Genomic DNA, 26,738 nt, shown 5'->3' on the forward strand with positions numbered 1-26,738 from the left:
TACTGAGCCACTTAGCTCCTTTATGGTAGACATTTACTACGCTTGGTAGATTCATTAAATTAATTAATGTGCGATGGCAGATGGTTAACATGTATTTATTGATTGACTAAACTAAAGTGAAGGTGATAGACAGTGATGTTTGTTTTTCTTTTTCTGAATGCAATTCCTTCTACAAGGTCTGTGTGCTTCTCCCAATTTGGGACTGAAGCAGCTGAGCTACAGCCAGAACAAGGGCAGGAAGTCCTCTGCTGGTTCCTGGCCATTTCTCAGCATTTAAAGTCTGTGGAACACACTAGCAGGATGAACACCGATGGGGAGGGGCAAGGAGAAAGGAGAGCCCTCCATTCTCCTGGGGGGCACGAGGTGCCTAAAGAAGTAGAAGCATGAGCCCTATGGGAAGAAGCTAGGAGAAAGCCGGGAGAGATTCCTAAGCCAAGTCAGTGAGATAATAGAGCTCTGGGCATGGAGGCAGGAAGACCTGGGTTCAAATCCTGCCTCAGACACTTACAAGTCATAGGTGTGACCCCAGGCAGTTCAGTTCCCCTTGGTGTCTTTAGTTTCCATATTTGTAAAATGGAAGAGATGAATGAGTTGAGCTCAGACGCTCTTTCTGAGTCTTCGATCTTCTGCTCCAGCATGATGAAGGCAATCATTTGGTTTGACGGTTCATCTTGTTTCAGGCTGTTGGAAAGATTTTCTCTGGCCTGGCCCAGTGTGGTGCTTGGGGCTGTTTTGATGAGTTCAACCGTATAGATGCTTCTGTGCTTTCAGTCATCTCCTCCCAGATACAGACTATTCGCAATGCTCTGATCCATCTGTTAACAACATTTCAGGTGAGTATCATGGGTCAGCATTCCTCTGGAAGAAGGAGGATGGGACATTGTTTTCCCTTTTCAAGAAGTAACCACCTTCTGAGGCAATTAGGTGGCTCCTTGGATAGTGAGCTAGGCTTAGAGATGGGGTGGTCCTGGGTTCAAATGTGACCTCAGATACTCCTAACTGTGTGACCCTAGACAAGTCACTTAACCCCTATTGCCTAGCCCTTGCCACTCTTCTGCTTTGCAGCTGATGCTCAGCATTGATTCTAGGACAGAAGGTAAGGATAAAAAAAAAAAGGGAAAGAACCACATTTCTTCATTTCCTTGCCCCAATTTGGGCAAATGTTGTTTACTTTCCCCAAGATGATGATGATGATGATGATGATTTTTTAAACCCTTTCCTTCCTTCGTTCCCTCGTTCCCTCGTTCCCTTGTTCCCTCCCTCCTTTCCTCCTTCCTTCCTTTCCTCCTTCCTTCCTTCCTTCCTTCCTTCCTTCCTTCCTTCCTTCCTTCCTTCCTTCCTTCCTTCCTTCCTTCCTTCCTTCCTTCCTTCCTTCCTTCCTTCCTTCCTTCCTTCCTTCCTTCCTTCCTTCCTTCCTTCCTTCCTTCCTTCCTCCCTTCTTCTCTTCCTCCCTTCCTCCCTTCCTCCCTTCCTCCCTTCCTCCCTTCCTCCCTTCCTCCCTTCCTCCCTTCCTCCCTTCCTTCCTTCCTTCCTTCCTTCCTTCCTTTCTTTCTTTCTTTCTTTCTTTCTTTCTTTCTTTCTTTCTTTCTTTCTTTCTTTCTTTCTTTCTTTCTTTCTTTCTTTCTTTCTTTCTTTCTTTCTTTCTTTCTTTCTTTCTTTCTTTCTTTCTTTCTTTCTTTCTTTCTTTCTTTCTTTCTTTCTTTCTTTCTTTCTTTCTTTCTTTCTTTCTTTCTTTCTTTCTTTCTTTCTTTCTTTCTTTCTTTCTTTCTTTCTTTCTCTCACCTTCCATCTTGGAATCAATATTCCAAGGCAGAAGAGTGGTAAGGGCTAGGCAATGGGGGTTAAATGACTTTCTCAGGGTCACACAGCTGGAAAATTTCTGATGCCAAATTTGAATCTAGGACCTCCCATCTCTAGGCCTGACTATCAGTCCACTGAGCTACCCAGCTGCTCCCTGGCTTTTTCTTTTTAAGCTCTGGGAGGACAGGACCTGGGTTATTTTTGGCTTTCCATCCCCAACCCCTCACTCAGTAATTTGTACAAATGAGAGAAATGATATTAGTGGAATCAAATTGAATTCTTTGTTGTATGGAGGCCTGATGTGTCATCACATTTTGTTTTGTTTTGTTTTGTTTTTGCTCTAGTTTGAAGGCCAAGAAATTTCTCTGGATTCTCGCATGGGCATCTTTATCACCATGAATCCGGGCTATGCTGGCCGGACAGAACTTCCTGAGTCAGTGAAGGCTTTGTTCAGGCCTGTGGTCGTGATCGTGCCAGATCTTCAACAGATCTGTGAGATCATGCTCTTCTCTGAGGGATTTCTTTTGGCAAAGGTAAGAGAAATGGAATTTATCCAAAGTGAAAGGCCTAGATTCTCTGTCACGTTCTTCCTAGATCTTGGTTTCTCTTCCTCCATCTCCTACAGTTAGACTTTTAGTATCTTTACAGCTTGAAAAAGCCACCTCCAGCCTTCTGGTTTCTATTTATTTTGTGTCTGTAGAGATTAAGGCAAAGATATTTTTCTCTGGTAGTCTATGACTGAATAAGGAAATCCCAGACCCAGGATCCCACCCACATAAGCAAAAGACCCAAACTGCTTCATGATGATAGGGGGGGATGGGTTCTGGCCCTGTAATTTCACTGGTATCAGGAGCTCTACCAGTGTAGGTGGGAGCCTTCTCTGCCCCTCAGCCACTGAGAGACTAGATGACTTGTTTAGTTGTTTCAGTTGTGCTTGACACTTTGTGACACTATTTGGGGTTTTCGTGTGTAAAATTGAAAATTAATCTCTAATAATAAACTATAGGAGGTTTATTAAATGATCCTTAGAAATCAAGGAATAAAGAGGATACAAAATAAAAAACATGTGCCCATGGCTGGTTAGCCATTTTCAAAATTCCCACCTTACCACCACCATCACAGCTGATTGCTGCATCATGCCCAAAAAGGAGGCGGAGCCTCAATGCCCCCTCACTTATCCTCTGTCTACAGGAAGTATGTAATGACAGGAAGTCAGTGGGCTCTTGAGAAATGTAGTTCTTTTTTAGGGTAACAGATTTTCAATTATACACTTGGCAAAGAGACTGGAGTGCTTTGCCATTTCCTTCTCCATCTCATTTGATAGGGTGGAAACTGAGGCATACAGAGTGAAGTGACTTGCCCAGGATTACACAGCCAGTAAATGTCTGAGATCAGATCTGAATTCAGGTCTTCTTGACTCCAGGCTGGGCACTTATCCATGGTACTACTTAGCTGCCCCTTGGGTGTGACAATAGATAGAGAGCCAGGCTGGGAACTCATTCTGGGTTCAGATCCAGCCATTTATTAGCTTTTTTGCCCTGTGTAAGTCACTTCACCCTGTTTGCCTCAGTTTCTTCAACTGTCAGAGGAGCTTGAAAAGGAAATCTACCAGGTTTTTATATGCTGTTCATGAATCCTATACTTGGAATATAAGAATTTGTAGCAGCTGAGTTTCACAATGGATATCAGAGTGATATGACCTAGAGCTGGGAAGCTGAGTTCAAATCCAGCCTCAGACACTAGCTGCATGACTCTGAGCAAGTTATTTAACCTCTGACTGTCCCAGGTTGTCTGCTTCATCTGTAAAATGAAGATAATAATAGTCCCTACCCTTCAGGGTTGTTGTGAAAATCAAATGAGATAGTATTTGTAAAATGCTTAGCACAGCACCTGGGACATATAAGTACTCTGTAAACTTAGCTTTTAAAAAAATAGTTATTATTATTATTATTCCTTGATTTTTTTGACTCAAGGACCTTTCATCCCTTTATGATCAAAGCAAGCAAAGCAGAATTCATCCTGTTGAATTATTGAGAACCCAGGTATATAATATCAGATACTTTCTAGCTGGGTGACCCTGGGCAAGTTACTTCACCCTGTTTGCCTCAGTTTCCTCATCTGTAAAATGAGCAGGAGAAGGAATGGCCAACCACTCCAGTATCTTTGCCAAGAAAACCCCAGAAGGGGACCCAAAGAGTCACCTGGACATGACTGAAAACACGTGAAGAACAAAAATTTCTCAGCTGCCCTTGATATCTGCCATTCAGACACTGGGGAGGTGGGAATGGTGGAAGATAAATTTAGAATTTTTTGTACAGATTGAAATGATTGACTTTTTTTACAATAAAGTGAACCAAAGCAAGTTTTTGACCTATTTCCAACTTTATTCTTCAAGGCATAGAAGTTATATAAGCATTTATAAGAAGGCTTTCAGGAAATTTCCTTCCTCTCCATTTTGATTTTTGCCATATTCATCAAAACTTTGTAAGATGTTTATTTTTTCCACTTCCTTTAAATTTTGAAATAGATTTAAAAAACCAAACAACTGTGCTTTTGAAAGACAATCATATTTGTATGTCTAAAGAGAAATTGTGTGGAGCTTTGTTTTTTCGTTTATGTCAGGTAGGGGCTCAGTCGCTCTCCTTGGTTCTCATCTTTCACTGATTTTTTTTTGTTGTTGTTGTTGCCAAACAGACGCTGGCCAAAAAGATGACTGTGCTGTACAAACTGTCCCGGGAACAGCTGTCCAAACAACACCATTATGACTTTGGACTGAGGGCTCTTAAATCAGTGTTAGTGATGGCTGGTGAACTAAAGAGAGGATCTGCTGAACTTAAAGAGGTAAATGTCATATCCAGTGTCATTCCCTCCTTCTTCATTTCATAACTCAGGATAATAATAACAAAAAGGCAACTAGATTGCTCAGCAGCTACAGTAGTAGACCAGAAAGCAGGAAGACCTGAGCTCAAATTGAGTATCAGGCAATTTCTAGGCATGAGGCCCTAGGCAAGTCAGTTTCTTCATCTGTAAAATGGGTATAATAATAATGTCTAATTCCTCTAATTCCTAAGCCATGTTGTGAGATAAAGTGAGATAACCATGAAGTTCTTTGCAACCCTTAAAGCTCTATGCAAAATATAGCTATTATTGTTAATAATGAATGCTAGCAATAAAAAATAAAAGTTACAAATGTCCCAAGATTAAGGTCATACAAGGAGTCAAGGTAGTGCAAAGAACAAACTAAATAATTCAAGATCAATCATAAGCTACTGTAGAAGCTTGAGAATAAAAAAAAAATCATAGATAAGGGAGAACCTTTGAAGAAGGAAGATGTGGAAAATTCCTGTAAGACAAATAAAAATGCAGGATGAATGTAATAAGAAATAGATAATTCATGTATTAAAAAAATAACTCTTACTTTCTGTTTTAGACTCTGCACCAAGTTTTGGTTCCAAGGCAGAAGGGCAGTAAGGCAATGGAGCTTAAATGACTTGCCTAGGGTCACACAGTTAGTTAAGATTTGAACCCACAACTTCCCATCTCTAGATCTGGCTCTCTTTCTGCTGAGTCACCTAGCTACCCCATAAGTAACATTAAAAAGAAATACATCTTCTTATTTCACATTGACCAGGATGTGGTCTTGATGAGGGCTCTCAGAGACATGAATCTTCCCAAGTTTGTGTTTGAAGATGTTCCTCTTTTCCTTGGCTTGATTTCTGACTTGTTTCCTGGACTCGATTGCCCTCGAGTTCGCTACCCCAGCTTCAATGATGCAGTAGAACAAGTATTAGAGGAAAATGGTTACATCGTTTTACCAATTCAGGTAAGAGTCAGATGGGAAACCAATGGAAATTTCTCCTGGGCTTCTTTCTCATTAGCTTTTCTTTAAAAAAATAGTAGATAGAAGATTCTCTTTTTAAAGGCTGATTTATGATAAAGAGCCTCATTTCCTTAAAATTAAGTTTATTATGATGAGCTTGAGAGATGCACTTTAACTGGGTGCCAATGTGTATCTTACAGGTAGATAAAGTGGTTCAAATGTATGAGACCATGTTGACTCGCCATACTACTATGGTGGTTGGACCTACCAGAGGTGGCAAGACAGTCGTCATTAACACTTTATGCCAGGCCCAGACAAAGTGAGTATAGCACCACTGTAGGACTGTCATCATGCTTCGCCTCAGTTTTTATTTTCCTAGAATCATAAAGCGAATCCCTTTTAGCATATAGATTTTTTTTTTTGGAGTTCTTTGACAAAATAACTTAGTCAACACATTTTAGGATGTAAAATAGTGATCTTGAAATTATAAATCCAAGTTACTATTATTGTAATTTCTATTAGGGATGGGAGTTTTATTTTTTGGCATTTTATTTCACTCATAAGTGAATTGCTAATAGAATTAATCTTCACATATATACCATATACATATACATTGTACATTATATGCATACTAATGCTAAAATTATGGCAGAACAAGTACATGCCACAAAAAAGGGAGTGGATAGAACACTAGGCTTGGAGTCAGGCAGATCTGAATTCAAATTTTGCCTCAAGAAATTTATCAGCTATGTGATCCTGAGTACTAAGTCATTTAACCTGTCTAGGCCTCAGTTTCCTGATCTGAAAAATAAATAAAAGGGTTAGACTCAGAGGTCTCTAAAATCCCCTCAAGCTCTTTAATACTCTATGATCTTATTCTTTGCGATCACCATCCCTAGTAAGTAGTTCTTAGTAGGCATAGGAATTAAGGCAGATAGATAAACCATATATTTGAACATTTTTATTTTAAAATTTAATTTAATTTAATTTTTTAGGTTTGCAGTCTCTCTCTCCCATCTCTCCCGCATCCACTGAGAAAAAAAAGAAAAATTAAACTCATACGTAATGAAGCAAAATAAATGACCACATTGGTCCTGAGCAAAAAATGTCTCAATTTACATCAGTACTTTCCCACAGTCCCTCCAGGCACTTGCAATTTCCCCTTTTGTCAACTTTCCAATCTTTTGGGTGTGATAATGAAATTCAAAGTTATTTGAATGTGTTTTTCTCTAACAGTAATTTAGAGCATTTCCCCCCTTGTAGCTATTGATAGTTTGGATTTCTTCCTGTGAAAATTTCCCATTCATATATTTTGACCATTTATCAACTGGGACAATAGCTCTTTTCATATCAATTTGAATCAGTTCTCTATATATTTTAGAATAAGATCTCTATCAGATAAATTTGCTGCAAAGATTTCCCCACCTGCACATATTTCCTTCTATTCTAATTTTAGCTATATTAATTTTGTTTCTGCAAAACCTTTTAAATGTTATGTAATAAAAATTGTACATTTTACTTTTTTATTTCTTTCTATTTTGGTGACAAATTCTTTCCCTATCCATAAATCTGACAGGTAATATCTACCTAGGAGCAATTCATACTTCTTCAATTTTTTCCATATATATTTGTGCAGAGAACATTTTGTAATTGTGTTTGTATAGTTGCTGAGTGTGTTTTGGCAGGTAGACTCCCAAATATTTTTTTATGGTCTTTTTTTTTGTGGAAAATAACTACATTAACTATGAAAGGTTATTTTATTTAATTAATTAATTTTAAATTAATTAATTTAGAATATTTTGCCTTGGTTACAAGTCATGTTCTTTCCCTCCCCTCCCCTCCATCCCCTCCCATAGCCGAAGCACAATTCCACTGGGTTTTACATGTGTCAATGGATGGCTATTTTAAATAGAAACTTTCTTTTTATTTCTTCTTTCTGGATTTTGTTGGCAGTATACAGAAATACTGATGAATTACATGGGTTTATTTTACATTCTTCAAATTTGCTGAATTTGATCGTTGTTTCAGTTAGTTTTTTAATTCATTCTCTAAGGTTCTTTAAAGAAACCATCATATCATCTGCAAAAAAGTGATATATATATATATATATATATATATATATATATGCTTTTCCACATCTCTTCATGATGTTTTTATGCCCTAATACATGACCATGTTTTGTGAAGGGGCCATGCACAAATGAGATATATGTATATTCTTTTCTCTCATTCAGTATTCTCTAAAGACCCTCTGTTACTTTTCTAAAATTCTATTCAGGTACTTCATTTCTTTTTTGTTTATTTTTTAAGTTATATTTCTCTAAGTCTCAGAGAGATAAATTGAGGTCTCTCACTATTATAGTTTTGTTGTCTATTATTTCCTGTAATTCATTTAACTTTTCCTTTAAGAATTTAGATGTTGTGACATTTGTTCCTGCTGAAATGGAATTGTTTGAGAAAACATAACTGACTCCAACTTGTTTAGCATCAGCCATTTTGCTGTATATTTTATATATGAAGTATAATATCAGTTATGGCAGACGATGTGCTTAAGTATCTTCTTTCTTTCTCTTATTGGTTTCAGAAGACTTAATTCCTAAAGGTGGAGGATTTCAGAGTCCTAGGGATGTCCTCCTCCCTTGTCTGGTCTGATGGACACTTTGACAGAGTGAAATTGGCTATACTAAGAAAATAATTTCTTTTTTTCATATCCTGCAGGAAATGAAATATACTTTTAAGTATGTTATTTTTATATAATTACCTATATTGTCATCTTTCTCTTTCTTTGTTTCATATAATGTGTAAATATTGCTTGCTAAATTGTGAATGATCATCATTCACATCATCAACTGCTGATAGAGAATGTCACCCTGAATGTAATAAAACCTATTTCCTGATTTATTCTGACTTACTGGCTTTAGCTAGTTGAATTAATAGGAAAACTCATCTGACATTACATATATATTTATCATTGATATTCATTTATTATCTATGGTATGTTTCAACAATATATAGTTTCTCTGTTTATATCTTTTAATTAGATATATTTTTGCTATTGCTTTATCTGAGGTAATGAATGATTACTAAAATTTAAAAATGTAAGCTGAATTATTACTCTAGTTCTTTATTTTTAACTGTGGGCATCTTCCTGTTTCAAGTATTTCTTGTAAGCAACCTATTGTTAGATTCTGCTTTCTAATTATTCTGCCATCCCCTTCCATTTTATGAGTGAATTTATCCCATTCACACTAACAATTATGGTTGCTAATGTTAATTCTTTATTCTCTTATACTTTTCCTTTTCTTCATTTCTTATCCCCTCCTTATATTGCTTAGGACCAATTTTTCCTCCTTTCCCTTCCCTCTTTCCCTCCTGTTTGTCTTATTGAATGATATGTTATTTTTGTACCCAACTTGATGTGCATTAGTGTGTGGTATGTATGTGTGTGTATGTATGTGTATGCGTGTTCATTCATTTGACCTATTGGAATGTCTCATTAAAAGAAAAACAGGATACAATGTTTCATTGACTTAAGATGACTTTAAAAATGTAAGCTTTTCCATTAATTATTTAGCATTATTAGATTATTTTATGTAATTGGCTAAGGATTCTTTTAAAATTATTGGCCATGGAAGAGTTATTTTATATTATTTTTTATTTTTATTGAAAAAAAAATTTTAAACCCTTACCTTCTGTCTTGGAGTCAATTCTGCATATTGGCTCCAAGGCAGAAGAGTGGTAAGGGCTAGGCAATGGGGGTCAAGTGACTTGCCCAGGGTCACACAGCTGGGAAGTATCTGAGGCCAGATTTGAACCTAGGACCTCCTGTCTCTAGGCCTGGCTCTCAATCCACTGAGCTACCCAGCTGCCCCCTTTTATATTATTTTTTAGATGAATTCCTCCTTCTGATTCTTAGATCAGCTGCAGGTATTATTGGGAAAAAATACTTGACTATCTTTTATGGCTTTGAAAGTCGAGAATGGGTCTCTATACATCAGTTATTATGAATCTGACTTGTTTGTCCTCAACAGGCTTAGAATTTTCTCCTGTGTACCATCAATAAATAAAAGCTTCAGGAAGGGTAATCATTGATGTTTCTATTGCTCTCCAAGGCAAAATCTGCTTCCAGATCATCTCCCAAACAATACTGTCATTCCTCTTCTAATTCAAAGAACCTGATCCTGAAAGTAGGTATGCTGATGTCCTGAGAGCCTTACAAAGGGTCGGATAAGGCACAGAGAGATCTGAAGTCAGTTTCTCCTTAGCCGGTGGTGTGCTTTCAACCTTGGTCTGCGGCTCTCATTCGAAACGTCCTGTTCAGGTTTGCATCTCTTGTACCTTAACACATTCGTGTCTTTAAATTAGGCTTGGCTTAGTGACGAAGCTCTACATACTAAACCCCAAGGCTATGAGCGTGATCGAATTATACGGCATTTTGGATCCTACTACTCGAGACTGGACGGATGGAGTTCTGTCAAACATCTTCAGGGAAACCAATAAGCCAACTGACAAGAAAGAGAGAAAGTAAGTGTTTTCGGAAGAGTTTAGGCAATATGAAATAATCAAAAATCATTTGGACATCTATAGGTCAAAGATATCATTAAGAATTATTTTGTGGGGAGCAGCTAGGTGGCTTAGTGGATTGAGATCCAGGCCAAGAGACAGGAGGTCCTGGGTTCAAATCTGGCCTCAGACATTTCCTAGCTGTGTGACCCTGGGCAAGTCACTTAACCCCCATTGCTTAGCTCTTATCACTCTTCTTCCTTTGAACCAATATATAGTACTGATTCTAAGATGGAAAATGTGTGGGTTTTGTTTTGTTTTTTAAGAATTACTTTATGGTAAAATGAGATCTAATGAAGGATAGGAAGATTCTGATTTTCTATTTTAGCTCAAAATCTGTTTGGCAAATACACTGAATAATTCCAAAGCTGCAGAGTCCCAGGTCCCTCACTCTGAGGGCCAGCCTTTTCATGATTATTTCAAATGATATTTGGGAGTACAAGATTCCAGCATGCCAGAGTAATTTGGACAGCTCCTGTGGGCTGGCCTCAGTGGGACATAACCGGCGTGTGATTCCATCTTACCTGTTGAAATAGCCAATGTACAATTTGTCTTGTGATGCTTTAATGCCAAAAGATACTTGAAGACATCAGGAGAGGTTGCTGGCTTTAGACTCAGAGGACCGCTGTTTGATGCCTGCATTTACTACTTACTTGCTGTGTGATCCTCTCTGGACCGCAGTTCCAGTCAGTGACATGAGGGGGTTGGATTAGAGGGACTCCAAGGCTCCTTTTAACTCTAAAGTCTATGACCCTAGGATATGGGGTAGGACAAAATCCTAGAATTTCAGAGTTGGGAGAGACCTCAGAGACCATCTGGCCCCATCCATAACTTAAAAGAAATCCTTCTCTACAGCAGACTTGGCAAACAGGCATCCAGCATCTGCTCAAAGGCTCCCCTTCCCTCCTCTCCCCCCCAGACAATGGATTCCCTCGTCCCTTCTGAGGCTGTCCATTCTAGCTTGGGACAGCTCTCCTCATTAGGAAATGTTTGTGCTGTGTGGACTTGGAATTCTTTCTCTTGTCCCTCCAGCAGCTCCCCTAAACCAGGGCCCTTGCTCCTCATGGGGGTTACCACCGAGAGGCAGGTGACGCTTATGAGCCACTTTTCACTTTGACCACTTTTCTCCAGATACATTTTATTTGATGGTGATGTGGATGCACTCTGGGTAGAAAATATGAATTCGGTGATGGATGACAACAAGCTACTGACCTTGGCAAATGGAGAACGCATCCGGCTTCAGGCTCATTGTTCTCTGTTGTTTGAGGTAAGTGGTGAGGAAACCATTCTGAGCTAAATGTTAATGACATCACTAATCGGACACCCATGGTTTGTTCATGTTGGCTGTTCATCAAAGGGACTTTTGCATATGGTGATTTGTTTTTCTGCTTGCATGGTGTAAATAGATTTTGGGGGACAATATCTGCGGTTTCACTGGTCTAGGACAGAGGGGTTCTTATCATTTTTGGGGTGCCTTTTGGCAGTGTGGTGAAGTCCAACACATCTTTCTCAGAATAATGCTTTAAAAAAAGGATCATGAGGAAAGTCTATTTCATTGAAATTCAGTTACCAAAATGATTTAAAAAACCCCAAGTTCTGGGTGCAGCTGGGTAGCTCAGTGGATTGAGAGCTAGCCCTAGAGACGGGAGGTCCTGGGTTCGGATCTGGCCTCAGACACTTCCCAGCTGTGTGACCCTGGGCAAGTCACTTGACCCCCATTGCCTAGCCCTTACCACTCTTCTGCCTTGGAGCCAATACACAGTATTGACTCCAAGACGGAAGGTAAGGGTTTAAAAAAAAAAAAACCCAAGTTCAGATTAGGGAGCCCGGGTATAGGAAACTCCCTCTACCTAAGGTAGGTCAGGCTTCTCTGCAGCTTAGAGTTGCATGGGGTACTGAGAGTTTAAAGTGACTTGCCCCAGGTTAGAAAGTTGTTATGTGCTAGAGGCAGGACTTGAACTCAGGTCTTTCTGACTCCAAGGCTGGCTCTCTAACCAGTAAGCCACATTACTTGTTGTGTTAAAAATATATATATCATGAATTAATTTTATTGGTGTAGTTCAACTTTTGAGAACATTTCCCCATCAAAATCAAAAGCTCTTGACCTTTTGACCACAAATCTCAGTCATTTTTCCAAAGATATGCCAGTCCAATAGAATTAAGATCCTTGAAAGCCAGGAAGACTTTTTACTTTGTCTTTGTACCTCTACCACAATATCCTGCACACAGGAAACACTTATTTCACCAGGGCATGTAGGATAGGGTTGGATGGATTGGGGTCTTAAATATTGGATCATACATACCTCCTTGTTTGTATATCTCTGTCTTTGACGCCTGCCTGAAACCAAAGTTGTGTGGCCTTCAGAGAAGGTCCCTGGAGCTCTGGGAGTTAGGGAGATGCAAAATGTAGAAGGAAGGTCCATCCTATAGCTTGGCATGATGGCAACGCCCATGCTGAATCAGTGTCTATTGAATTTCATCAAATGGTAAATGAGTTCATTTAAAATTGAAAAATGTGTGCCCGTGAAAAGATGGTGGTCAGATTTCTGGTTCACCAGCTCTACCTCAGGCAGTATCCACCTTGATTGTTTCACGAGCACTCAGAAAATAGCTTAATTTTATGTGACTTTTTTGATATTTGTTTAATAGCTTTGTTTTGTTTCTACAGGTTGGGGACTTACAATATGCGTCGCCCGCCACTGTCTCCCGATGTGGGATGGTTTATGTTGATCCTAAAAACTTGAAATATGAGCCTTACTGGAACATGTGGGTTAATCAAATCACCAACAAGGTAAATGATTTTTTCTAAAGTGAGAATGAAACAAGTGAGCAGAACTCATAGCTGATTGAATTCATATCCAAAAAGTGGTGACAAATGATTACTATGGAGTAGAATGTCTCAGACTGAGTCTGATAAGTAGGGCAGATATTATTATCCCCGTTTTATTGATGAAGAAGCTGAGGATGATAATAATTAAGTGGACTGGTCCTGGATCTCCAAAGTACTAATTGGCAAAGCCACTTAAAATGAGTGAGGGGTTTCTGTTCCCAATTTTGTTGTTGTTTTTTCAATGAAATCATCTTGTTTCTTTGTTATAACCAGAGCAGGAGTTCTTAACCTTTTTTGCACCATGGACCTCTTAGGCAGCCTTGTGAAGTCTATGGACTCCTCCCCAGAATGACAAATTGAAATGCATAAAATAAAATACATGGGCTCACAAAGACAGACAATTATATTGAAATAGTTATCAAATATTATAAAACAAATTCACAGGGCTGAGGTGAAAAGCCCCTGACTGACAGGTTTGTTTATATACCAGAAGTAATATAAGTATAGCTACTAAAGAAAAATATTTTCAAATTATTTGCAATCAGTTGAAATCAGAATGAGATTCCTACCATAACCAACTTACCAAAAATAGGACCATTTTTGGATCTATATCTATATCTATATCTAATCTCTATATCTATATCTATATCTATATCCATATCCATATCTATGTCTCTCCAAATATATATATTTGATAATATATATGATATATCTATATCTATATCTCAGTAGTGGACACTAGTGCCATCCATTATTGGAAGAGGGTCCTGCCCCTTCATCCTTATCACTTGCCCACTGACTAGGTTTCATCAGATCCAGGAGAGCAGCTTCCTCCTGCCTTTTGAAAATAACAATAAAACCTACCATTCTAATAAGTCAACAGCCCTTGGTAACATATTTGAATGGTGTTCTTTTACAGCAAGAGCAAAAAGTTTTGGACCAACTCTTCAAGAAGTATTGCCCCTACCTTCTTGACGTGATTGTGGAAGGAATAGTAGATGGCAGGCAAGGAGAGAAGCTTAAGACTATAGTTCCTCAGACAGATCTAAATATGGTAAAGTATTGCTCTTCCTCCTTCTCCTCTTTTTCTCCTCCTCCTCATTGACAACAATAAACTTCCCATGTATAGAGTTGGTAGAAATAAAAAATGTAATAGACTAAGATTCAGGGAATGCCCTCTAGATGCTTACAGTCTGGTAGAGGATAAATTACACACCGTTAAATAATATTTGCAATTAACAGCCTCTAAAACAAAGTGCTCTGTGAGATCATTACCAAGCAGAGGGATCAGGGGAAGTTCCCTAGGAAATTTAGACTTTTAGCTGATCTTTAAAAGATGGAAAGGAGGCAAACCAAGGGCAGGTAGGTGGTGCCATAGTGCACAGAGCACTGGGCTACTTCCTGAGTTCACATCTGACTTTGGACACTTCCTAGCTGGTGACCCTTGGGCAAGTCACTGAACCCAGTTTGCCTCAGTTTCTTCATCTGTCAAGTGAGCTGGAGAAGGAAATGGCAAACCACTCCAGTATTTCTGTCAAGAAAACCCCAAATAGGTTTTGGTTTTAAAAGATTATTACAAAAATGAATAATATGGAAATAGGTATCGAGTATAACCCAGAGGAATTGCTTGTCAACTCTGAGAACATGAATCATGTAGCCTTGGAAAAATATTCTAAAATTAATTAATTAAAAAACCAAAAACCAAATAGTGTTACAAAGAGTTAGATATAACTGAAAACCGACTGAATAACAACTATATGAGGCAAATAGACGAAGAGGGGGATGGGGAATGATCCTCTAGACACAGGGAGCAGCCCAAGCAAAGCCATGGAGGATACAGAATATAACTGGGGGACCAATGGCTGTCTAGGTTGGGTGGAGTGATATCAGTCAAGGCTCTGATATCACTATTGGATCTAGGATCTAAGAGTCTAGGATCTAGAGGGTCTAGGATCAAATGTCAGCTCCTCTGTTAGCTTTGAAAGCCTTTCATAACCTGGAACCTTCCACTTCTCCAGGATTTGCATACTTGACTCCTATCCTTGGGCTCCATGAAGCTCCTTGCTGTGAATTGCACAAGACGTTTCATCTCTATCCTCCATCCCTTTGTACTGGTGACTTCCATGGCTGGAGTGGTCTCTTCTCATGTCTGATTCTTAGTGTTTGTTCTTGGCTTTCTTCAAGGCTTAGCTTAAATCCTGCCTTCCACAGGAGGCCTTTCCTTGTCTCTCTCCACTCTCCCCTCCCTGCCAGCTGCTAATGTCTTCCCCTTTCAGATGATCACTTGGCACATATGTCATACGTGTGTCTTCCATTAGAATGTGAGCTCCTTGAGGACTGTGACTATTTTTCTTCATATGCCCAATGTTTAGCACAGTGCCTGACCCACCTTGAGTGCTTAATAAATGCTTGCTGTCAGAGTGCTAGTAGGTTTTTGGAGGGATTTTAAATGCCAGACAGAGGAGGTTGATATTACTTGGTGGGAAGGGAGGCGGTCATCTTTTTTCTGTCGTGTCCAGATCTTCTTGACCCTATTTGAGATTTTCTTGGCAAAGATGCTGGAGTGACTTGCCATTTCCTTCTCAAGGTCATTTGACAGATGAGGAAACAGACAAACAGGGTTCAATGACTTGCCCACGGTCATAGACTGAGTGTCTGAGGTCAGATTTGAATGCAAGTCTTCCTGATTCCAGGCCCAGCACTATCCATTGCTTCACCCACCTGCCTCTACCTGGAATAGCTGCCTAGCTTGAATAATACTGAGTTTGTGAGCCTATATGACTGGGAAGATCATGGTACTCTCAACAGTAGTAGAGAAATTGGGAATGGGGGATGATTTGATTCTAAGTTCTGTTTTGGTCATGTTTAATTTGAGATTCCTACAGGACAGCCAATTTGAGATGTCCAAGAGGCAATTGGTAGCATAGGACCTGAGTTTTAGAGTGATTCTAGGGCTGTAAGATACATCTGAGAACATCTACACAGAGATCATAGTTGAACTCATGGAAGCTGATGGAATCACTAAGCAAGTTGGTATAGAGAGAAGAGAGAAGAAGGGCCAAGATAGAGCCTAGGGGGACAGATAGATACCCATACGTTATGGATGTGACCTGAACAAAGAACAAAGCAAGCAAGCTGAGTAGTGGTCAGTGGACAGAGAGGAGGAGATCCAGGAACGAACAGTGTCATGCAAACCTAGAGAAGAGAGAATTTCTGGGAGGAGAGGGTGATAGACAATGTCAAGGGCTACAGTTATTTAGAGAAATTGATAACCAATCCATGGTTGGCCAAAATGTCCAGGCCTTTATCACCTGCTTATCATGAAAGCTTCCCAATTGTCTCTCTGTTTCGATCTTTCCATCTCCAGTCCATATTCCACACAGTTGCCAAAGTGCTCATTCTGAACCAGAAGGTCTGACCATGTTACTCCCTTACCCCTCAACCTCAAGTTGCTCAATGATGAGCTATTCTGTTTGGTATTCAAAAATGAACCTTGGAGACATATTAAACTTCTAATTATTTATTTGTGTGTCTGTGTGTGAGAGAGAGAGACAGAGAGACAGAGAGAGACACACACAAGAGAGAAAGAGAGAGACAGATATATATATATATATATATATATATATATATATATATATATAGAGAGAGAGAGAGAGAGAGAGAGAGAGAGAGAGAGAGAGAGAGAGAGGGAGGCCCAGCCAAACTGTCATTCAAAAGCCATCCTCCATGCCCATGATACATCATCTCCCATGTTTATCTCTGCACTGGCTGTCTCCCCTTGCCAGAGGGTCCTCCTTCCTCACCTTCATCTCTTGCTTCCTTCAGAACTCAGCTCAAACTCCACCTCTTCCATGAGGCCCTTCCTGATCCTCCACCTGCTCATGCTTCCCCAACTCATTTGCCTTGGATGTATTTTTATCTATTTATATGTGTATGTGCTATTTCCCTCGAGAGAATGTGAGCTCCTTGAGGTCAGAGGTGGTTTTTCTTCTGTCTTTTTATCCCCAGCATCCCGAGATGACTTCCCTTAGATGCTTAATGACTGATTGATTGATTGCTGTGTAACAGAAGCTCATCAAGTGGGTCTAGAATTCTGAACTTCATGTTTTCCCCCTTTCCCCCCCATATATTAGGTGACTCAGTTAACCAGGATGTTGGATTCCTTGCTTGAAGCAGAAATAGAAGAAACGGAAATCTTGGAATGTTTCTTCTTGGAGGCCCTTTACTGCTCCTTGGGGGCCTCCCTCCTTGATGATGGGAGACTAAAATTTGATGAATGTGTTAAAAGAATTTCCTCCATGTCAACAGTAGCTGAAGATGAAGACTGGGCCAAGCCTGGTTCATTGCCAGGTTGGTGCTGCCCATGATGACCCATTCTCCCAACTTCTACATTCAGAAAGTGATACTGGTATTATTTGGGACCACGTTTGAGAGATATTGTGGAATGGTGGATAGAGGTCTGGGGTCTCAGAGTAATGGGGACCCTTGCTACTAATAGAGGAGGAAACTGAGGCACAACACTTAACCTTTCAGTGCCTGAGGCTCTGTTTGAAGACCAAGCCACAGAGCAGTTGGTAATCCTCATCAGGGTAAATTCCTCACCCTGATGAAATCATAGATCTGGACCCCTTAAAAAGGAGTTTGGTTGTGGATTAGGCGATGGTAGTAAGTTCCTGCTGAAATCAGAATCCCTCATTTTATATGTCTTGAAGATTCTAAGCCATGTAGTGTCCCCCCTTCCTCCTTCACTCCCCTAATTCAAAGGTCCAGCTGGACTGTCATTTAAAAGCCATTCTCTATATACAAGATACTTCATCCCCGATTTTGATCTCTGTACTGGCCATCTCCCCTCTTAGCTAGAGTTTGGGCAGAGATTATTTCATTTTTGTCCTTGTATCCCCAACACCTGGCATGGTGTCTGACTCATAGTAGATTGCTTAATAAGGGCTTGTGAACTGATTTGATTTTAGCTAAGGCATTGATCTGGGTCTGAGCAGTTATTTGAATTTTTCATATTCCTGCCAACTTTGTAATATTTCTTCTCTATCCTTACCAAGCTAGGTCTTTGAGTTACAAAGGAACATCCTTCTGCCCCGTTGCATAGTTAGATATGGTTTTTTCTTTTTTTATAAATCCATTTTTATTGACAAACTTTTGTTTTTATTGCACCATAATTTCCTAGCATATATCTCTTTACATAGCATTTTCATAGAAAAATACAAAGCAGGGCTTTGAAGAAAAAACCTGCACGAAATCATATTAAGATTTTTTTTCTTCTCTGGGGGAAGAAAAGATGTCTTTATCTGAAGACTGCTGTTTATTATTATTTCTAATTTTAGAAAACCCCACACCCTTCCCTTCTATCTTAGAATAGATACTAAGTATCAGTTCCAGGGCAGAAGACTGGTAAGGGCAAGGCAATTGGGAGTAAGTGACTTGCCCAGGGTCACACAGCTAGGAGGTGTCTGAGACCAGATTTTGAACTTGCAATCTCCTATTTCCAGGCCTGGCACTTCATCCATTCAATCACTTAGCTGCCTCAAGACTGCTATTTATTAAAAGGTTTGTTTTTTTTTTTCCTGGAAGATTTGAACTTGAGTATCTAGTTAGAAAGGGGTCTTGGCATAGCTCTCTCTTTACCTGGTGATTTCCTTGTTAGGGAACTTGCAGAAACTCCCTTTACTGATGAAGATCAGCAGCTTGTCTCTAACATTTTAAAGTATAAAATGATTTAAAGATAATCTCGATGTGATTCACGAGAATATACAATTTTGCTGTTTTAATAAAAACAATTCACAAGCTGAAGTCTCTAAGTCTGACTTAATTTCCAGTGTTCTAGAGCTGAAGTGTTGACTGTTTGCTTTAGGTCAGCTTCCAACACTGTATGACTTCCATTTTGATTACAAAAAGAAGAGGTGGCTCCCATGGAGCAGACTGGTTCCTGAGTACATTCATGACCGAGAACAGAAATTTATTGACATCCTGGGTAAGTGACAATAAAATTAGCACGAGAATAATTATTTCTGCCGAATATGGGGGAGAGAAAAGCATCCTTGTGAATTCATTCTAGAGGCTTGGCCAACAGCGATTGAGGTCAGTATGTTTGAGTATTGACTTCTCAAGTGGTGATCACTTTTTAATAAAGGACAGGTTCTTTTGGGTAATGATGTTTTTGTGCTCTCTCTTTGTCCATCTTGAACTCTAACCTTCAGCATTATAGAAGGAGCAGTTGGTGATGGTGGTGGGGTCAGTGTGCTCTAACATGGTTCCCATTGGGCACCTCCGTGGCCGGCCTTACTTGTATCCCATGGTTTCTGCCATTTTGACAAGTGCAGCAGATGCCACATTGTTGGCTCCACCGTGCTGTCCAGTGCTAATAGGCAAAAAGCAGGGGAGGCAGGAAATAGAGACTGGAAGTCTCTAGAATTGGTTTTTAAGTGTGAGACTGCTCAGTGTGACTTTTTAAATAATTATTCTTTTCCTTAGATCTGTGCAAGTCAAATTTTAAGACTGAACTAGATATTCTTTTTTAAAATTTGATATTTTATTTTTCCTTAATTAAATGTAAAAATCATTTTAATAGACATTATTTTTATTTATTTATTTATTTTATTTTATTTTTTAATTTTTTCCCATTGGAATAAGTTTATTTAGTCATTTTATAACATTATTCCTTGGTTACAATAATCACGTTATTTCCCTCCCTCCCCTCCACCCACCCTTTCCACAACTAACGCACAATTTCATTGGGTATTACTTGTGAACAGACATTCTTTTTAATAATAACATTAGACTAGTGGAAGCAAGGCACGGAATACCAGCGTCTTCACAGAACTGAAATGAAATGTTGCTCTGAGAGCAATGGCGTGAGCCACAACATATATGCACTCTGAAGAAAGGCAGGAGTAAAGGATATGACTGGGAGATGTATGATAGGAAGAGACAATAAACTAGTCACATGACGAGGGGAAGGGATGACTTGTGGACAGCCAGAAAGCCATGCTGGCACCTTTAGGATGTCTGGAGACACTGAGAAAGCCCTCTGGCATGTTGGGTTCGTATTAATGGGAGGAAGTGGATAACAGTTCAACTTCAGGGCTCTATTACTACTTATTTGGAGGAAAATGAGGTAGTGAGTACTTTTGTGGAGCAAATAATCATTCCTCAAATTGTTCTGCCTTATAAATTTGAATTTTGGGATGTTGTGCATTTGAAAATATCAGCACTAAAAATCTTAGGGACCAATGCCACTGAAAATAATCAGCTGTACCAGTTCTAGACTTTAGAAGGGCCAAGAGCCTGAGCTATGTATCGGATTTAGAGGAGATTGCCAAGGTCTTTTGTCCCCAATAAATCAACTCTAGACTGCCAGATGTCCAATCAATTGCATTTTAAATGAATTCTTAAATGTTTCACAGTTCACACAGTGGATACCACCCGTACAACCTGGTTGCTGGAGCAAATGGTTAAAATTAAGCACCCTGTTATTTTTGTGGGTGAATCTGGTACCTCTAAGACAGCTACTACCCAGAACTTCTTAAAGAATTTGAACCAAGACCTCTATGTAAGTTCTTGTTCTTAATGAATAATAACCCATATTTTTCTAGCTCTTTAACATCTGCAAAAAAACCTTTGCAACTTAGTTAACTAATTGGATCACATATTAGCTGATTAAATCTATTATTTCTAATTCTTTTACACATTTTGCATTTTACTTCCATATAAAGGACTCAAACTGGAATGGCTAGGTGACTTAGTGAATAGAGAGCCAGGCCTGGAGACTGGAGGTCCTGTGTTCAAATGTGATCTCAATAATGCCTAGCTGTGTGACCTTGGATAAGTCACTTAACCCCCACTACCCAGTCCTTATTGCTCTTCTGTCTTATACCCAATACTTAGTATTGATTCTGAGACAGAAGGTAAGAGTTTAAAAATAAGCAAGTAAAATAAGATACTCAAAATACTCTTTTTATTCATCTTTTATTCATCTTTACCTCTTCACCCTTTCAATGTGTGCTTTTCTCATCCTTTTTTGCTTCCAAGGCCCATATATAGAAACTGGCAAATTTGCACATTGGCAGACAGGATTGGCCTCTTTCAGAGAAAAGGTTCAATTTATGGCTTAAAGCACGAAGAAGTTGATTTAATAAATCATTTCAGTGAGATGAAAAGGGTTAAATTAATCAAATAGTTTGAAACTTATTCACACTTTTGTGATTGACTGTAATAAGATAGAATTACACTATTCCAAATAATTTGCTTCCTATCTCCATCACTATCTCTTTCTAATTTAGATTGTACTCATCGTTAATTTCTCTTCTCGTACCACCTCCATGGATATCCAAAGGAACTTGGAGGCGAATGTTGAGAAGAGAACCAAAGACACTTATGGACCGCCAATGGGGAAACGTCTCCTGGTGTTCATGGATGATATGAATATGCCAAAGGTAAATTAAAGATTTCATTGAGAACAGGTAGAGAAAGGGGAGAAGTCTGTATTCTTATTTGGAGGCTCCAGAGTGGTTATGGGGTTTCTTTTTCTCTCTCTGCCTATGGGCTCCATTTAAAATTTTTTTTAAACCCTCACCTTCCATCTTGGAACCAGTACTGTGTATTGGCTCCAAGGCAGAAGAGTGGTAAGGGCTAGGCAATGGGGGTCAAGTGACTCACCCAGGGTCACACAACTGGGAAGTGTCTGAGGCCAGATTTGAACCCAGGACCTTCCGTCTCTAGACTTGGCTCTCAATCCACTGACCTACCCAGCTGCCCCCTCCATTTAGTTTTTTAAAAGAAGAACAGTGGTTGAATTCAATAACATGTTAATTAGTGAATTTAGGCTTTTCTGCCACTTGAAATAATAATTCATTGCCCGTCCTTTCTTACTTCCTGGAAATAGGCATAGTTCCCACCCACTTAGACCTACTAGGTTCTGATTTTCCCCATTTAAGGAGGGAGACCATCACTATACACTGTGAGGATATTTCTGGGTACAGAGGCTCCCTTGGCAAAGTTTGCATAGGGGTCTGGTATGTGCTGGAGCTAGCTCAAACAGACTCAGAAATGCTGACATTCGATTAAGTTTTCAGTGTGATCATTTATGTCTTGGAAATTAGCAAATGCTACAAATCAGGACTTGATTTCTTGATTTCATGGATGTTATAAAATGATTGAGAAAATATTAACAATACAAGTTAAACTTATTATTATTTTTTAAACCCTTACCTTCTGTCTTAGAACCAATACTATGTATTGGTTTTAAGGCAGAAGATTGGAAAGGGGTAGACAATGAGGGTTAAGTGACTTGCCCAGGATCACACAGCTGTGAAGTGTCTGAGGTCAAATTTGAACCTAGAACCTCTCATCTGTAGGCCTGACTCTCAATCCACTGAGCTACCCAGCTGCCCCCAAGTACATTGTTTTTTTGGGAGAGTTGGTTGTTAAACACCAGTGCACCCCTGTTCTGTCTAGCATTTAACATTATATGTTAGTGTTGGGATAAGGGATGATGGGATGCTAGGGAGCAGTCATTTTGGAAAAATAGTATTTCTCTGGTAGGGTAAGTGCACAGCTAATGAGCAGCTAAATCTGACAATGTATCTTCCATGATGGGATGTAAGCTCCTTGGGGCAATTGGGTGGCGCTGTGGATAGAATGCTAGGCCTGGAGTTGGGAGGACCTGGGTTCAAATGTGGCCTCAGACACTTCTTAGCTTCTTAGCTGTGTGACCCTGGGCAAGTCACTTAACTCCATTTGTGTAGCCTTTGCCCTTCTGTCTTAGAGCTATTACTAAGAGAGAAAGTGATTGTTGGGGAAAAAAAGAATGTAAGCTCCTTGAGGGCAAGGACTGTTTCATTTTTGGTTTTCTTTGCCCAGCACAGTGTATGGCACATATTTAGGAACCTAAATGTTTGTTGATTGGCCCATTGATTGACTCTTTTCTTCCAAAAAATAAGGTTGATGAGTATGGCACTCAGCAACCCATAGCTTTGCTGAAGCTCCTTTTGGAGAAGAGTTACCTTTATGACCGCGGGAAGGAGATGAATTGTAAAACCCTTAAAGACCTTGGTTTCATTGCTGCAATGGGAAAGGCTGGAGGAGGCCGTAATGAAGTTGACCCAAGATTTATTTCTCTCTTCAACGTTTTCAATGTACCATTTCCTTCTGAGGAGTCTTTGCATCTAATTTATTCCTCCATCTTGAAAGGCCATACCAAGGTAATTTCAACTTAAAAAATGACAACATTCAAAGGGCTCTTTCATGAGCTGCCCCTTCTCTCACTACCCAACTCCACGCAGCTGGCATTTCTTTTTTGACTCTGTCTTTCTCCCTCAGGCCACTCGGTTACTTGCAGTTTGGTTTCACTTTGTAGGTGTTTACGGAACAGATTGCTTGGATAAGTGACTTATTGACTACCTGCACACTGATGCTTTACCAACTGATTGTCCAGGATCTGCCTCCCACGCCTTCCAAGTTCCATTACATCTTTAACCTTCGAGATCTCTCAAGAGTATTTAATGGTCTTGTCCTCACCAACCCCGAGCGGTAAGCCTGTCTGGTCTGGATCTGGTGCCCTCGTGTGCACCCGTGGTTTCAGCAGATCCTCTTAGAGGGACGGAGTCACAAAGAGAACCATAAGTGACTCTGTGTCCTTGTTAAGGGGATGTAGACATACTTCTTTTTTCAGAATCCAATGAGTGTCTTTCTAACGTGTGGACAGACTGGAGATAGGCACATGGGTTGCCAAGGTGGCAGGCATGTTTAGGTCTTCTCAGGAGAACAGAACCTTAGCTAGAGATTCAACCCTCATCTCAACAACCATCAGCATCATAGTTAACATTGATAAAGTGTTTTAAGGTTAGAAACACACTTTACAAATATCTCATTTGATCCTCACAAGAAGTTTGGGAGGTAGGTACTATTAGCATCCCCATTTTACAATGAGAAAATTAAGGCAGATGAGGTTAAGTGACTTGTCTAGAATCTCACAGCTAGTAAAAAGTGTGAAGTCAAATTTGAACTCAAGTTTTGTTGATTCCAGTTCCTTTGATGATGACACCGAGCTGTAGAGGATTCCCTCTACAGCATGTTTGACAAGTGGCTTTTGCTTAAAGACATTCACAGAGGAAGAACCCACCACCTCCTAAGGAAGTCCATTCTACCTATGGCTAGCTCACATTGCTTCTTGGTGAATTATATCTATTGTTTCACATTCTGTGCTCTGGGATGAAGTAGAACAAGTCCAACCCCCCTTTCAAGTGACAATTCTTCACATAGTTTAAGGCAGTGATCCTGTTCCTTTGGTCTGTTCTTCTCCATTCATCTTCAGTTCCTTCACAGCTGGTTCCTCATATGGTATGCCCTCAAGGTCCTTCTCCTTCTTTGGTGGATGTTCTCTAATTTATCAGTGTCTATCCTAATATGTCATACCCAGAATTGTCTTGCTGTCTAGAATCTCTCCCATTTTATACTTGTGAAATTGATTTTTTGAACCCACACATGAGATTTTTACATTTATTCCAATTAAACCTGATCTTACTAGATTTGACCCAATGTTTTAGACTTCAATGATTGTTTTGGATCCTGACTCTTGTTACCTCACATGTAAGCTTTTTTTAGATAGAAGCTTTATGTGATCTACAAATTTTACAAGCATACCATAGTATGCCTTTATTCAGATCATTCTTTTTTTTGAAAAATTTATTTTATTAATTAATTTAGAATATTTTTCTATGGTTACAAGATTCATGTTCTTTCCGTCCCCTCCCCTTACCCCCTTCCATAGCTGATGCACAACTCCACTGGGTTTTACATGTGTCATTGATCAAGATCCATTTCCATACCATTGGTATTTGCACTGGGTTGATCATTTAGAGTCTACATCCCCAATCATATCCCCATTGACCCTTGTGATCAAGCAGTTGTTTTTATTCAGATCATTCTTAAATCATGTCAAATAGCAAATAGCAAAGGGCTAAGCACAAATTTTTGAAATTTCACTTTACATCAGTTCAGGTTTTTCCAAAATCATCCTGGCTCATCATCATCATCATCATCATCATCATCATCACCACAACTTGTTCAGCATTCCCCAATTGAAGGAAATCCCCTCAATTTCCAGTTCTTTGCCACCACAAAAGAGCAGCTATAAATATTTTTGAACAAATAGGTCTCTCCCCCTTTTCTGACTCTCTTTGGAATATAGACCTAGTAGTGGAATTGCTGGATCAAAGGGTATATGCAGTTTTAGATCCAAATTGTTCGTCAGAAGGGTTAGATCAGATCACAACTCCAAATGGTATTGGCTTCTAATTCAAAACTATTCCATTTTCTACCATAATAGCATGAAAGATTTTATCAAATGCTTTGTTAAAATCTAGGTAATCTATACCCACAGCATTTCTCTGTTACCAGTCCAATAACTCTTTCAAAAAAAGGAAATGGCCTGACATGGTCTATTTTATTGGCAGTCAGTCAGTCAATATGCATTTTAAGTGCCTACTACATTCCAGGCACTGTGCTAAATGCTGAGGATATAAAGATAAAAAACAGTCTTAGTTCACAGGATTCTCTCTGTCTAAAAGAACTGAAAACACTCAAACAACTATGCATAAACAAAATATAAATGGGATAAATTGGAGACAATAAAAAGGAGGAATGCATTCCTGTTATTAGAGACTTCCTGTAGAAGCTGGGATTTGAATTGGAATTTGAGGGAAATCGTGTAAGCCAGGAGACAGAGATGAGGAGGAAAACCATTCCAGGCCCAGAGGACAGAGTTGGGAGAAAAGGAACAGCAAAGAGGCTGATGTCATATCATTACAGAGTAAATGGGGTTGAAGATTGGAAGCTAGAAGTCGGGGAGGATGTTATTGAATTATTTCAGTGATATCCAACTCTTTGTAGCTCCATTTGGAGTTTTTGTGGCAAAGAAACTGGGATATTTTGCCATTTCCTTCTCCAGCTCATTTTACAGGTGAGGAAACTAAAGCAGAGTTTAAGTGACTTACCCAGGGTCACACAGCTAGTAAGTATCTGAGGCTAGATTTGAACTCAGGAAGAGGAATCTTCCTGACTCCAGGCCTGGCACAGCCTTGGGTTGAACACCTCTAGAGGTTTCGATATTTGATAATTGTTCCTTGAGGTGATAGGAAACCACTGAAGCTTCTTGACTGGGGGAGGGTGACATCAAGTCTATGCTCTGGGAAGATCAGTTTGGCAGCTCAGTGGAGGAGGGAATGGAATGGGGAGAGATTTGAGTCAGAGCGACCAACCAGAGAGCTATTGTAGTAACACAGGCCAGGAGTAATGAGGCCCCGTACCAGGGTAGTGGTAATGTTGGAGGAGAGAAGGCACATCTAGAGGTAGAACTGACAATTGACATAATAATAGTAACTAATATTTATATAGTGCCTACTCTGTGCAAGGCACCAAGTGATTTCTAATAATTACTTCATTTATACTCACATCAACCCTGGGAGGGAGGTGCTATTATTATCCTCATTTTGCAGAGGAGGAAACTGAGGCAAAAAGGGTGAAATGACTTGTCCAGGTTCAAACAGAGAGTCAGTGTCTGAGGCCAGATTTGAATTCAGGCCTTCCTGACTCTAGGTCCTGGCACTCTATCTACTGAGTCACCTAGCTGCCTCAATTGATAGGACGTGGAGGTGAGAGAGAATGAGGAGCTGTTGAACACACCTGTATTTGTGTCTGAGAAGATGGTGGTGCC

At 39.6% G+C, this 26,738-nt stretch overlaps 1 protein-coding gene across 2 annotated transcripts in view; it reads left to right on the plus strand.

Annotated features, from left to right (window-relative positions):
* DNAH10 (dynein axonemal heavy chain 10) overlaps positions 1-26,738 on the plus strand; it is a 196,398-nt gene that overhangs the window by 96,786 nt on the left and 72,874 nt on the right. For both annotated transcript variants that reach the window (XM_007489932.3, XM_056821891.1), the window contains 15 exons: positions 681-833; positions 2,145-2,333; positions 4,495-4,641; positions 5,432-5,623; positions 5,821-5,939; positions 9,985-10,143; positions 11,314-11,449; positions 12,851-12,973; positions 13,932-14,066; positions 17,146-17,362; positions 18,879-18,998; positions 20,431-20,576; positions 21,307-21,459; positions 22,966-23,226; positions 23,382-23,554. In XM_007489932.3, coding sequence (XP_007489994.2) covers positions 681-833; positions 2,145-2,333; positions 4,495-4,641; positions 5,432-5,623; positions 5,821-5,939; positions 9,985-10,143; positions 11,314-11,449; positions 12,851-12,973; positions 13,932-14,066; positions 17,146-17,362; positions 18,879-18,998; positions 20,431-20,576; positions 21,307-21,459; positions 22,966-23,226; positions 23,382-23,554 — 2,423 coding nt within the window. The remainder of the gene's footprint in view (positions 1-680; positions 834-2,144; positions 2,334-4,494; positions 4,642-5,431; positions 5,624-5,820; positions 5,940-9,984; positions 10,144-11,313; positions 11,450-12,850; positions 12,974-13,931; positions 14,067-17,145; positions 17,363-18,878; positions 18,999-20,430; positions 20,577-21,306; positions 21,460-22,965; positions 23,227-23,381; positions 23,555-26,738) is intronic.

This window comes from Monodelphis domestica, chromosome 3, assembly GCF_027887165.1.
Source record: "Monodelphis domestica isolate mMonDom1 chromosome 3, mMonDom1.pri, whole genome shotgun sequence".
Taxonomy (NCBI): domain Eukaryota; kingdom Metazoa; phylum Chordata; class Mammalia; order Didelphimorphia; family Didelphidae; genus Monodelphis; species Monodelphis domestica.